The sequence below is a fragment of the Manacus candei genome, unplaced genomic scaffold (assembly GCF_025592945.1).
Source record: "Manacus candei isolate 608988 ecotype Guabito, Panama unplaced genomic scaffold, ASM2559294v1 h1tg000076l, whole genome shotgun sequence".
NCBI classification, from domain to species: Eukaryota; Metazoa; Chordata; class Aves; order Passeriformes; family Pipridae; genus Manacus; species Manacus candei.
This window is the reverse complement of record NW_026138124.1, coordinates 9,895,108-9,909,798: the sequence shown is the minus strand read 5'-3', so window position 1 is coordinate 9,909,798 and position 14,691 is coordinate 9,895,108. Positions and strand designations below refer to the sequence as shown.

General features: G+C 48.2%; 1 protein-coding gene and 1 long non-coding RNA gene across 5 annotated transcripts in view; one reads left to right on the top strand and one right to left on the bottom strand.

Annotated features, from left to right (window-relative positions):
- USP32 (ubiquitin specific peptidase 32) overlaps positions 1-4,333 on the bottom strand; it is a 67,342-nt gene extending 63,009 nt beyond the window's left edge. For all 4 annotated transcript variants that reach the window (XM_051809375.1, XM_051809377.1, XM_051809379.1 and 1 more), the window contains exon 1: positions 4,199-4,333. In XM_051809375.1, coding sequence (XP_051665335.1) covers positions 4,199-4,256 — 58 coding nt within the window. In that variant the 5' untranslated portion in view covers positions 4,257-4,333. The remainder of the gene's footprint in view (positions 1-4,198) is intronic.
- Positions 4,334-4,491: 158 nt separating this feature from the next.
- LOC127480871 (uncharacterized) lies at positions 4,492-14,313 on the top strand. Its single transcript, XR_007908042.1, has 3 exons — positions 4,492-5,552; positions 9,119-9,180; positions 14,192-14,313. It is a non-coding gene; the product is annotated as an uncharacterized LOC127480871 (long non-coding RNA).
- The last annotated feature ends 378 nt before the right edge of the window (positions 14,314-14,691 follow it).

Genomic DNA, 14,691 nt, shown 5'->3' with positions numbered 1-14,691 from the left:
AAGCACTGCTTTTCAGTTATGATAGAAAATAAAGTAGAACAACTTCCTTCTTGGAATACAGAGAGAAGAGAATAAAACACTAAAATGGTTCCCTGATCGTTTTGCCTAAAAATGCATCCGGGATCTAAGAAGTTAATTTTATAATTTGGAGCAATAAAAAGCAGTTTTCCATGGGCTCAAGGGCTGAGTCCATGGATTTGTCACCACGCTGAGATGGACAACCTCAAATAGATGATTATATATTTGCACAAGTTTTCCATCATCCCTCTGTCAGATTTATTACATCTGTACTGGAGGATGTTAATGATCAGACACCAGATATATTTGCCTTGATTTAAATAAAACAAATGTAGCTATTTTTCAAATTCAATCAAGGCACAAGAGGTCATTAACAAGATTTATCCTCTGCCCATCACACAACATTAGTCATTACTGGCACACACACTAAAACCAACCTTCTTGTGGATTAAAGTGGGTTTTCATGGCTTTGATGGGCTTGGAGTCCTCCAACCGGTACCACCTTCGAGATGCACAATGAGGAGGGAAACTGCCTTCAAAAATGACTATTTCCATGACCTCTCCAGAGGCAAAACCTGTGGAATTGATACACCTACCAGTTTTGCCTCACCATTACCCAGCATTTTACATTTCTGAACGACAGCACTGGTTTCCTGCTTTATTTTTGCTCTTTTTCTCCCTGTGCACAAACCCAAACCCAAAGAAATGGATTCAGCAGCAGCCACTCATCCCTCCAAGCCCCTCACACTCCCTGACCACTCTGACGCTGGGGCACTGCCCTTTTTCCCACCCTGCACACAAAAACTCCACCTTGCTTCAAGCAGAAGGAAAACTCTGCCTTCCCCTGCAGCCCCAATCTGACAGATCCATGATTATTCACTGGCATTTCTGGTGTTTCAGCCGTCACCTGACTCAATATTCGGCACAGATAAGCTGGGACTGGCCTGAGTTAGACCTGCTCTAAGCAGCATTCACAGAAAATTTGGCCACACATTCTATAGTTTCATAACTTTCAAGCACCTTGGTGGATTTCTGTTCAGTCTGTGATTATCCTCCAAAAGTTACTGAGGCAGAACACATCAAGAGTCACTGGAAAATACAGTCCTTAGGGATCTCAAATAAACTGGCCACCAACACCACACAGACATCTCTTTCCTGGAGAATACTTATTAAAATATTCTATAGGCAACACAGTGCAGGAGCTGCTGGGATAACAGAGCAGTAATAAAATACAACAGTATTGGAGATAATACAAAAGTCATAACAAGTTCTTCCTTTTATGAAGTTTTAGTGGCCCAACAACAGCACTTTTAAGGAACTGGGTGTCAAGACTGGCAGCAGAACAACTAAAAATAAGGTAGATTTTAGAGCACCACCTCCTTGGCCTAAGGCAAGGCCTAACACCAAGCAATTCCAGACATCCTGATGGACAGAGGGGCAGGAGAGGAGTGGAAATGTTGGAAAAGGCACCAAACCAAAACAGGACCCTGCCTGACTTGCAGCACTGCCCTGGGAAGAAAATTGTTGTTGGAGCTCAGGACGAAGCAAAAAGCAACAAACTCACCAGCCACAAGACCAGTCTGTGCCATCACAAACTGAGTTTGACACGATAACCAACAGTTTGATGCTCAGTTTGGAATAAAGCACTTCTTCCTTCACCTCCTCCCAAAGAATCCCTCTGCAGGCCCAGGGAGAGCTCTCCCCACAAGAGCAGATGCCACACCTTTCCCACAGCAGCTCCCACAGCAGCCCCTCTGGCTACTGGAAATAAATGACCACGAGTGGCAAAAGTCATGAAAAAGCATCCCTTCCTTTCCACTCCCAAACTGCACAACCAGGCCTGGATCTCAGGGAGACCAACGTGGCTCCCTGGGACCTGCACTGGTGGACACAAGACAAGCCCAGGGTGCCCATCCCGAGAAAAATAACCCAGCAGCACAACCTCATGTCCCAGGGTGGAAAAGGCCACCACCACCAGCCTGCTGTCACACTTTCATCTCCTCCAGCAGAAGTTACATTTTAGCTACAGTTATTTATATTGTGAGCCTTTAACCACAACAAGCCTCCTCACCTTCAGAGCCTTTGCTGACTCCCAAAATGGAACTGCAGTAAGTAAAACTGTTGGTCATTATTTTCTAAGAGCAGCATTTATCCAGGTATTCTGAACAACTGAAATTAAAACTGGTGCCTCAAAAATATGATCACCACATTCTGAACGATCACCACAAGCATGGTTAACCACTACTGATTACCCAGAAAGAATTCAGAACCTGTACAACATCACCTAATATAAAACTTTCTCAGCATTTATCTACCAGACACCAATGTTAGAGAAAGCAGATCTAATCAGAGATAAATAGATTTGGCTTTCTTTTTTTTTTAATGTTTGTGTTTATCCATTATCTCTGTTTGTGTCCACAGAAATGCCCCAAGTACCAGGACAGTTCTGTGCAAGTAAGAAACAGTCTAACAAATAATGTTTTGATAACTAGCCTGTTTTATACACACAATGATTCACTGGTTAAGTAAACAACATAGTTATTTAGCAAAACATCAATTTATAACAGAGTGCCTAAAACAACCTTTCTGTTCTCCTACAGAAAAACAGTATTAAATGTCTCATATAGAGAAGAATAACATGAAATAAAATAACAACAAAGGAAAACATTATATTCACTGCGCAGAAATAATTTCAAATAACTTTTTAACAGATCAATCTTATTAATTACAAAACATCCAGAGCAACTTAAGAGTTTGAAGCATTTAAATCCCACGTTAAAATTCAAACCACTCATTTTTTCTTATTTATGAACTTTGAAATACACATTTTGACCAAATGAATGTATTTTCCACCTAAGAGCTTATTTCAAACTCTTCCTGGTATATTCAACTTCACACCTCTACCAAGCTGCATTTGTGACTCCAGCTCCTCTAAAAATACACGCACCAAAGCTTTTAAGGACTTCCTATACTTTCACTAGCAGTGAAATTCTTCAGGGCTGTTACGTTTAAAACATGTAACGTGAGTTTGAGTCACATATTTGTTTCTCCTCCTTGACAGTACGTTGCTCCATTTCCCACCGACATGGCATCCCCTCAGAGGCCCCCACCAGAAAAAAAAAAAACAAAACAAAAAGAAATAAAAAAAACCAGAAAATATTTCATAAAAATCCCCTTTCACATCAAATTGTTTCTCTTTCAATTAACACCCAGCGGTTCCACCCAGCTCTCCCTTATCACTCCTGGCATGCCTCTCACAGAAAGGGCAGCCATAGATTGGCCTGAGCTCGTGGATTTTATCAAGGCTTTCCCTATCAAACAGGTGAGCTGCTTTACCTGCACTGCACCCCGGGAACGCACGACGGGGCAACAACCACAAACACCTGCCCTGCCTGCAAACCATTCACTGCCGAAAATTCCCGTCCCTCTTTGTCCTTGGACTTGGCTATCCCTTCCAGAGCCAGGGAGCTGCCAGGGTGTAGCTGCTGTCGCCTTGGAGCCCTGCAGCTGCGAGCATTCACCATTCAGCTTGTTTATGTTTTCCCCTCGCTGCGTTCCTCTTTAAATTCTCCAGGAGGGCTCTGGAAACGGGGCTGGAACAGCGACACGGATCCCAAAAAACCCCGCACACGCCACATCCACCTCCCCACCCCGGCGGCTGCAGATGCGCGATCCCCGGGCACGGGGGGAAGTAAACACGAGGGATGGGAGAGCCGGGAGCTGACGGACAGCCCTGTCACACCGGGATGGCAGCATTTCCCGATTTATCCAGGGGGAGAGAGCCGGCGAAGCGGCAGGGAAAGGGAAAGGCCGGGCCGAGGGCGGCGGGAGGGTCCTGGCGGTGGGGACGGGAAGGGAGAGAGCGGAGGGGGGGGGGGGGCCTTCCGCGGTGAAACAGGGGGGAGACACCGAAATAAATAGATGGAGAGACACCTAAATAAATAGACGGACAGATAAATAAATAAATGACGGGGTGCTGGGGAAAGGGGGGGCGAAAGGGGGCGGGGAAGGAGCCCGAGGGAGAAGCCCGAGCGGCGCAAGTGCCTCCGCGCGGGGTCCGTCATGGAGGTGCCGCCTCACCGCCCGCTGCCGGGGGGCAGCGCGGGGAGCCCCCCCTCACACACACACACACACCACCCACCCGCACCCCCGCCCTGCCCCGTCCCCGCCGCGCCCTCACCCCTCCGCAGCGCCTCGTCGTAGCCGAGGAAGCCGATGCGGGACTCCTTGGCGCCCATGGTGCCGCTCAGTCCATGGCCGCGGCGGCGGCGCCCGGCGGAGCCGCTACCGACGGACGGGGCGGGGAGGGGCGGAGGGGCGGGGGGGGGGGGAAGAGGCGAGGGAGGGGCGGGGCCTGCCGGGGGGGGGCGGGGGGAGGAGGCGGCCGCGCGCCCGCCCCGCAGCCTCCTCCATGCCGGGTCACGTGGGCCCGGAGAGCGAGGGGAGGGGGGGGAGGAGCGCGCGCCGCGTCACGTGGCGGCGGAGCGGGGGCGCGCACGCGCGCGGGGCGGGGCCGCCATTGGTCGCCGGCGTGAGGGGAGGGGGCGGAGTCCGCGCGCGCGTCGTCTCCTTTCGGCGGGCGCCGCCCCCCCCCCCCATTCTACCCTCAGCCCTCGGGGGGTCCTGAGGCGGGAACCGGGAGTCTGATGGTTCGGGTCCTGCCTAAGGTTCTGTTTCGGCCCAAGCGGCCTCAGAGGAAGGGCCCTGTGAGGAGGTGGGAAGGGTTTTGCTGGCGCTTCTCTCTCTGTCTCTCTCACAATTTTTGGCGCTTGCGAAAGTGGCGGAGCTTCCCGGGGAGACCGGGGAGGAAAAGGCTTCGGGGCACGGGAGGAATGGCCTCAGCACGCTGTGGGAGGGTGAGCTCCTTCTAAACCTTACGGGGAAGGGGACCCTCAGACTGCTCAAACCTCACAGGGGGACCAGCCCCTTGAACCTCACAAGGCCCTCAGCCCTTCAAACTTCACAGGGGGATCAGCCCTTCATCCCCCTCAGACGTCGCGGGGAGATCAGCCCTTCATCCTCCTCAAACCCCACAGGGAACAGCCCTTCAGCCCATCAAACCTCACAGGGGATGATGGTTCTCCTCAAAAAGTCCTCCAAGGAGCAGGGCTGCGACCACAGGGTGACAGTAGGAGTTTCCCATTCCATTAAAATGCCTTTTCACTGTCTGAAACAGAAACTCGTGCTGAATGGTAAAAGGATCAAAACCACCTCTGCCCTTTGCTGTTCTCCAGCGTGTTTGCTTTTAGTATTCAGCCCAGCACTGACACAGAATGGGAGGATTTCCCAAATGGCTTTGTTACAACATTAAGCCTGGTAACCTACCCTGGGTCGCTCCTGAGTAGAAAATAAGGAGCTTGAAAGAAAAACATTGATTTCCAAGGGCGGCCTGTTCCAAGGATTGTTCCTGCACTGAAACAAAGCCTGTGAAAACACCAGTTGCCAGTCATTCCCTAAGTTACTGTTTCCACAGGGAATGATCTTGCCACATCAGAGCTGCGGAAAGGTCACGCCGCAGTTACTTTCTCGCTGATGTAAGTTCGTGCGTAGGTATTTTTATAGCAAACATTCCAGACAAATTTCATATCTGATATGCAAAGCCAAGAATGCTGCTCGCAGAGACAGGGAGCTCGAAGGCCAGATTTCTCCTCGTGTGACCCAAGTGCAAAGACACAACAAATGAAATAAGTTTTGTAAAGCCTCCTTATATTTTTTTTTTCCCTGCCGTCATTTGAAATGTTTATTGTCTTAGATTTGTGACACATAATTATTCAAGAAAAAAATCTGCTACTTTTGCCTCTGTGGAATATATGGACTATGAGGACAAGGGGGAGAAGCTTAAGTGATTTTTAAAAATATAAACAAAACTAGTGGAAACATATTTCACCCACCAGCCATTTGTTATGCATTTATCATTTAAAGAGTAAAGGTAAGAGAAAAGGTAAATGTAAAGGTAGGAATAAGAGGATTTAAGCTCCCTTGATATATGTCCTCTTATTTCCATGTTACCTTTACACATCTCTTCTTGATATTGTCCTTCAACAAGTAGCTTTCAATTTAGATAAAGTCTTTAAAATATTTGAGAGAATAACAGTACCCCTATTTGTAGCATGAACAACCCTTACTCTCAGGCAGCAGAGATTACTAGGCAGTATTGAGGGTTTATTGACAACTGGTTCCCTTGCTAAATCATGAAAAAAAAATGAATGGTTAAAATTATAATTACAAATCAGATCCTGCCACCAGCCTAAAGTCACAAGGAGCTGACTTGGTACCAGTGAGGAAGCAGAAACCTCTAGTGAGGAGTTCCTTCCTCTAGAGGAAGGAAAAGGGATTGATGGTTCATAATAATGGTTAGCATTTCATATTAAAAAATTAAAAAAATCTTCCCAGAATGCTTAAAAAATATGTGCTTCCTTAAAACTTGCTGCTTTTCCCAGTTTCCGAGACTCACCCTGCATTTTTGTATGACATTCTAAAAGAGCCCGACCACAGGGACACCTCTCACGTCCCAGAGATACAAACCATGTCTAACAACCAGCAGAATTCTGTTTGAAGAGTACTTTAAAATAATTTACTGGACCCATTGTATGCACCAAATTTAATAACAAAGATATTCTGGAGTGGAAAGTCGGGCTGGAGGCTCCTGGTGGCAGTGCCTTTGCTCAGATTAAATCAAGCATGTTCTCAAAGGCACTGGAGCAGGAACCCTGAGCTAAGGCTGCCTGTGCTAACCAAGGATTGGATCTGGCACTAACTTTTTAATGAAGCCTTATTGGGGAGCACAAGGTTGTGGATGCTGCTACTGTTTAAATGCCATGTCAAAGGTAAATCAAATTAAGATGCACTGAGTTCAGACTTGTATTAGATGAATTGAGCTCCTCTGGTGACAGAGAAGTGCTGTACATGCAAATCACGCTGCCCACCCGTCCTTTGGATTGCTGGGGTTTAGTTAATTATTCACTAATCACAAATTAATTCCTGAGCACTTAGCAAATATCTTGAAGTGTCTTTGCATCACTGTCAGGTGCCTGTGGCAGAGCAGGTATTTACTGCAGCCCAGGAGCTGCAGGAGCCTCCTCGGCACGGCAGCTGTCACCGGGAGGGGGCTGCAGTCCACAGGGCCACCAGCAACAGGGAAAAGGCCACCTGCGAGGAGAGGGTGTTTGGGGTCACAGCAAAGAGGCCTGAGCTCCAAAGAGGTGAGCCAAGGAATTGTGGAACTGCTGCAGGGACTCAGAAACCCTTCTGAGAAGAGCAGTGTAGGGCCGAGGATTTCCTGATCCCAATCTACAGAAAACAGAAGCCAAAAAACGCAACTTTGAGGCCCTGCTCTGTCGCTGGGCTCTAGATCTGTGCCTCCCTCCCCCCAAAATCTGCCTCCCCACCCCGGGACATCATTCATTTCATAAGGACTGCTTGGAACTGGACAAACAGGGGACAACTTTTACCCCTTCCTGCTTCACAGACAGCCCTGACAGAAGTGCAACAGAGCACATCCCAAATATTTGGGAAGAGCAGAAGGTGGCAGAGATCTCCAGGTGCAATAAGAGCATTCAGTACTGCAGGCCTGCAGTGCTCAGAGCTAGATGGTTTCACATCTCTCTAATCACAATGAACTGATGGAGGAGAAAAATACCCCAAATCATTGTCTGCCAACCTGATTCTGATTTTTCAGAGGCAGAGGGGAAACACAGAGGTTGCTGCTCCTCAAAGAGCAGCAAAACTACACTTGCAAATTGAAACTGCTGCCACATTTTCCATGAAACAAGTGGTTTAGAGTAGTAGCAGAGGGTGACGTTTGTTACAGATTTATATAAACTAGAGGGGAATAAGAAAGGGAACAGATTCTTACCAGGACACCCCTATTGTTGTCATATAAGCTGTACTCCCACACTATTGCCAACATGGGGTGAAATACTGTGGGGGAAAATTAAAAATTTAATTTAATTTTTTTTAATTAAGTTACACTGAATTTTAATAAACATTTCAAAAGAGAGAAAATTTAAAAAGAGAAAGGTAATAATTCTAGGATCCAGTTTTAATAGCAGATAAGAAAATGAAGTCTTATCTTCTTTCTCAGGAAGCCCCACTCTATTTTATCCAAATTTGTGTTTATTTTTTTTAGCCACAAACAGTCCAACTGCATTTCTGCAAGCACAGCAATCACCCCCCTGGCTGAGGGGCTGTGCTTCCAGGCAGGCAGGGCTGCAGGGGGGTGTAGCCAGGGAGGAAGAGGGTTGGGATTTTTTTCCCACGTTTCCAGCACGAGGACACTTCTCTTTCCCCCCCTGCCCCAGAGATCCCCTGCACTCCCCTGACCCGAGCAGCTGCCCATCCCCACCCACCCTGGCACAGCTGCCTGTGCCCCGACAGCCAGGCCTTTGCCTGGCACCCTCCCCTGCTCCTTCCTGGCACCTCAGCCCCTGGTTTTTCCTGCTGAGTTCCAGGCAGGGCGGGGAGGCAGGAGGGACCAGCCCATCCCCGTGTCCCAAAGGCTGAGCTGCAGTGCCAGCACAGCGTGGGGGTGCCAGGCAGGAGTGACAGCCCTGCTCTGCACACCCCCAGTGCCACACAGACCTGCAGCCCAGGGGGTGGCAGAGACGGGCAGGGGACAGCAGTGCCCGGGAAAGGACAGCAGGGGAAGTGGGAGCATCCCACAGGCCTCACTTGAGCTGTGGGCTCCCTCTGGTTAGTTCTGCCCCCCCCTTTATAACAGAATTAATTACTCTTTTTGCTGAGCCACTTCCCCCTGGTTGTTTCTGCTCAGGGAACCCGTGCCAGGTTTAAAGCCACCCAGAAGTGCTGCTCACATTACTGCTCAATCCATAACTTCAGCTCCTCTTATTAACAGTGGTATCCACACAGCCCAGGGAAGGGGGGCACATCACACCCAGAGCTATTCTAGGGTTTGTGGGTAAGGGATCCCCCACTTTTCCTGCAGTTGCCTTTGAAAGACACAGAAAAAACACCATAAGGCTCCCTCCACTCTCGCTGTTCTCTTGAGCAGAGCTTCCCTGTGCGTGGAAGGGTGGCACAATCCCACTCGAGGCCCACAGAGAACAGGAAAAAAAATCCCTTTTTTTTTTCTCCTTCCCAGACTTTGCTGCTGTTCCTCCACCCCAGAAGCACCGAGGGGCCACAGCTCACGACAGTCCCGAGGTGAGCGTCACGCGTCAGACATTCCCACAAACGCCACGTCCTTCCCCATTTTCTGTCAACCTGTTTGATTGGGCCATGCCCAGGGAACGTGTGACAGAATTAATCATCCTGCTGGGCTGCACACCGAGGGAAGGGAGCAGCTGAGCTCTGGCAAGGCTGTTGTTAGCACTGAGAAACTGCGACAAAAAAGAGGCAGACTGCAAGCCAGACGTGTGTCAGTCACCGAGTGAGACACGCTGTGATTTATCAACAATTGACGGGAACGTGGATCTCCCATTTCAAAGTGTTGTCTCTGTGTGGATTAAGAGTAGGATCTGTCATCAGGAAACAATGGGAAAAGAAATATGTTTGATAAAAGCAATCCCGTGCTCTCCCGGAGACAGAAACCGCTGTGGCGCTGGAATGGAAGTAAAGGATTGCTCTGCAAGTTCCATCCCGGGCAGCAAAAAGAAAATGTGTTGTGACAAGAGGAAGTGCAAATAATTAATAACAGAGGATCAAATGAAAGGAGTGGCTTTGCAAGGAGTGACTAATGCTGAGTGTGTTCCAGCAAAGCCCGGGTTGCACTGTGGACAGAGGAGCTCTCTGGCCCGGGCGCACAGCGGGCAGGGCCCCGGCCCCGCGGCTCCACGGGGCAGCTCCCCTTTCTAAGGCAGGGCTGCTTTTCCTCTGAGCTCCCCAGCTGCTGCACACGGGGTCCCCAGCACTGCAGCACTCTGGCTGTTGTGTACACAGAGAGCAACACCAGAGCATCAAACATGGAACAAGCTCGGGAGCGCTTTGCCAGCAGCTGATTACAGGGAGAAGTGCATCTCAAAGCAGCAGGGCAGCAGAGTAAAACAAAAGCCACGGAGCCAGTGCTGCCCTGTCCTTTGGCACATCCTTGTGCTTCCCTTAATTCTGCCTCAGAGCTTGGAAGGGAAGGCCAAAGCTTCTTATTTGCTAATTAAGGTTCCACCCAATTCAAACACCCAACAAAGGACATCCCCAAAGAGAGGAACCTGCCAGCCCTCCTGGCCCTGCCAACAGGCTGATGTCTCAGTTCAGTGCTCTCCCAACACAGAGAGTGAAAGAGCCCTGGACAGTGGCAAATCCAACTGTGTGCACACACACATTGTTGTGCTGGCACACAGCTCTGATTGGGATCCAAAGGCTCCAGCTCCCTGGTTTTGTTGTGCACACTCCAGACACCCCACAGACAGGGGTAAAACAGAAAGATATTGAAACAACACAGCCCTATTTTATGGTGTCAAATGGCTAATGACAGTAATTAAGGATTTAAAAGGCCTTTATCAAGGGGCATTATCTAAGATACCATCATGCCTGTAATCAGTCAGGGAAGAATTGCTTGATCAAGCCAAGAAGGCAACAAAAATAGCCCAACCTCTTGCCATCTGCTCCAGCCACCACATCCCACCCCACTGCCTGAATGCAGCAGTGAGTCACAACAGGACACAGATGAGCAGGTTGTGTCCCTGGCATTTCAGCTGAACGTGCAGGGGCTGTTGAAGTGTTCCAGTGGGCTCCCAAAACAAAACCTGTGTCGTTGCTGGACCAGTAGCTCCAACAGCATTTTGCCTTCCCCCTTTTGTGGATTCATTGTGCCTGTGCAGCAAGGTAAAGCATTAGAGGTTAATCAACATTTTTGCCTACTATATTAAGTATTTGCATGGGTATTTATTTTGTAAAACATACTGTTAAATGATCCATAAAAGCCTTTGGGTAGAAGTCCAGCTACTCCTAGAAGAGCTTTTGGCCTAGCAGCTCTTTTCAGCTACTGTAATAAAAATTAGGCCTGGGATATGGAGTAGACTCTTGAGCAGATTCTTTGCAACAGAAGACAAGTTCAGAGTCAATGGAGGTTGCCAAATTGTCACAGTTTGAAAAAGAAAATTGGTACATTCAAGGAAGGAGCAATTTGAAGTTCTTATAAAACACTTGGACACCACGATGATGGGCAAAAGTTTCTCCACTCATTTTGCTGCCTCTTATCACTTCCCAGCTGTTTCTTCCACTCTCAGGTAGTTTCAATTTACCCTTCTATTTTTACCCACACAGTTTGCTAACAGCCTTGGAGTTGAGATTCTGCTGGCTTTAGTGATGAGGTGCCAGCTGTGCATCCCTGCAAACTGCTGCATGGACGACCTTGAAATCTTCTGGAGATGCCTCTAAACATCTCCCAGAGAGCATCTCTCTGTTTTTAGCATTAGAAATATATCACTTTAGAGCATCCAGAGCGTTGTGCAGACGTTTGCCAGGCTAATGCCAACCCAAATCCCTCCCCTCCCAGCCTGTACCCTGTCATTGTCAAAGGAACAGCTCCTCCATCCCACTGGAGCCAGCCTGGGGAGTTCTTTTTGCTTCCTTCTCTGCAGGAATATTAAACCAGAATGAGAATAAAGATAGCTGTTAATTTTATGTCACAGCAAGAAAACTGAAGGTCTTCAGATCACACTTTTCTCCTCAGTCTTTTAATTGCAAAATTATACTTCAAGGTTTGACACGAGTTTCTCACCTCCCTATTTTCAAGCTCCTAGCAAACAAAACCAGACAAAGACACTTTTTTTCCCCCCTGCTCTGCAGAGCCTGCACAATGCTTTAATTTCAAAGAGCTGAAATATTGCTAATTACCAGCATATTCTAACAAAACTTGTGATTTTACAGAGAGCTGTGTCAAACCAAACCAAATTATAGGTCAGAACATGCCAATCTTTTCATCGTTCTCACCAATTCCCTTTGTGGTTTGTGTGCCCTCCCAACATGTGTCTTCCCAGGTTGTTGGAGCCCCTGGCTGGCACTGCTCAGCTGCTCCATAATTATTCCTCACACCAGAGACAGCAACAAGGCATTCACAGCACACTCTTCTCACATTTTCTTTAAACATTAGCTACAATAACAGGAATAGAAAGTGGAGATTCCGAGGCAGGAGACACGGGAATCTGGGTGGGAACAGATAGCCAGAAGAATTTTTTCTAGAAAAAAAACACTGAAGGGGTGAAAAAAAGATCCTTTCTTTTTTTGGATAAGCACTAGTCTAGACCATGGAATACTCCCACTTCTAGATATGGTGCTTAGTAACCTGCTCCTAATTTCCAATTAAAGGTTAATTAAAATAATGGGAATACTCCCTAAATAAGTTACAATGTGACTTCCCGTGATCCTCTCCCAGATCCCACACTCTGTCCCTTTGCCATCAGACTTACCTGAACTCTGTGGCATCCCACGACCCTTCCCTGGCATCCACCATTCCCTGCAGCCACCCACAGCCTCTTCCCCTTGGATTAGATCCCACCTTCCAAGATGGAACTGCCTGCCCTGCCTCTGGAGAACACCCAGCACCAGAGGAGCTGAGCATCCAGAGCCCCAGCTGGGAACTGCACAAACAATAAATCATCAAAACCCATTTTTTTTTTGCTGCAGATTAATGTTATATAAGTTACTCCAGCCATAAACTATAAACAGCATAAAATGCACTTCTTTGCATTCCAGCGTGTTGGGGGAGATCATAAAAGCACTTAATATATTATTTAAGCCATTTAAGGGAGATGGCACAAGTGCTGTAATTAGCAACAGTTCTCCAAATCCCCATATGCCAGACAAAGGATCACATTCAGCATTTCCAGGCTGGTGGGAGGGAATCAGAACATCACAGAAATTAAATGGCACACACTGCTTTTTTTCCCCCCTCTGCCAATCTCAGCAGAGCCTGTGTCTCACTCCAGCCTCCCCCCTGCACCATCATGCAAGAGACTCAAACCATCCCCTAAAGATTGGCCTTTTTGGTCTCATTATTTGAAGCATAACAGGGTGTTGAAGGCTTTAAGAAAGAGAAATGAAGCCACTTCTCCTGGCAGTGACCTTCTGCAGGCTGGAGGGGAAATTCCTTGCTTTTTCCTTTTAATAAAACCAAAACCAAAAGAAAACCAAAACCAAAACCTGAACTTCCTCTGGAAAATCCACGGACTGAAGTGTTCAGTGGAAGTTTCCAAGCTCTCCAGTCCTTGGTGCCCAGGGGGTCAGTCCCAGGGCCAGAGCAGGAGGGAGGCAGGATGGGCACGCAAAGGGCACCGGTGACAACGGAGGGACAGGGCCTGGCCAGTGCCAGCAGCCTGAACTCACCACCTCGTGCCACCCCAGCACTCACCACGTGCCCAGAAGCCTCAGCCCAGCCTGGTGGCACCACTGCCCTGGCAATTATCCCAGTGTGACACTCCTGTGCCAGGAACAAGATCACTGGGGGCAGGTGACAAAATCTGCCAAAGGAACAGGGAGAGAGGGAAGCTTGAGAGCCTCTGCCAGGAAGGGAGGCTCTGAACCCCAGGGTGCCCTGACTGCAGGAGGGGAGACTCCTGAGGCAGGGGGGTCTCCTGGCTCTGGGGCCCACTTGCTCTGACCAGTTGTTACTTCCCATCCTCTTCCCATGCACAGATACAACATGGAAAAGGTGTTTCCCCAGTGAGCCCTTCAGAGAAGAGCTTCAAGACTGGGAAGGGATAACAGGACAGGACAACCCCTTCTGGTGGCCTGACATTTGGTTTCTCTGTATTGCAGGGAGAGGAAAATCCCTTTGTTCTTCTACAGCTTTTCTTATTTTTGCATCGTCTCTCCCTCATTTCTTTTTGTTGCTCCCTGTGTGGGCTCCAGTTTGACTTACCCAGCTCTGTGCACATCTCCCTGATCCCCTGCCATCCCCTGTCCTGTTCCCTGGGCAGATGGGAACCAGTCTCCTCCTTTTCCAGGCCTCTCTGACTCACTGCTGGCCTGGGGGATAACCTTGTTAGGGAGAGGAAGTGAGCAAGGCAGATATCACCCAGGGAGCTCATATTATGGGATCCAAAAAGTTAATAGAAGTCAAATAATTTTCACTATGAAGAGATAGCCAACTTGTTATACCAGTGGCACCAAAGGGATGGGCTTATTAACATCTCATTAATAATGCCTATTTCAATTTGCATAAAAACTTATGAAGCACAATAAGAAGAAAAGCCTTTAACTATCTTGTTTCTCACAGGGTGCATGTTTCAAAGTGTGGAGGAAGCTGATAATGCTCTTTCAGTTCCTGAGGACTTCAAGCAGCTTAAAAAAGTTTTTTGACATGAGCAAACACCATCAATAAGCTCATGAAGAGCTGGCTGAGAAGCCAAGGACAACACTTACCAAAAAGCAGCTCCTGTGGCATGTCGAGATGCCTCTGACAATGCCACATAGAAACAACAGCTGGCCCAAATTCTCCTTCACATCTCTTCCCCTCAGACAGGTTATTAACTTGAGCTGTATTTATCTGCAGGGAGAAGACAGGTCTTTGGTTGGCTGTGAAAGTCTTCGTCACCCCCAAGCAACAGGAAAGGAATTTCCAGGTGGAATTAGCAAAGCCTCCACCCCTACAGTCCAAGCAGTTGCTGAGTATCACTGATCATTCCATCAAATGGAGCATTCACCACCCCCCTGGTAAGAACAGGTTATTGGAAAACATTCCTCGTTACAATTCCTCTTTGGCATCACATTGCAAGA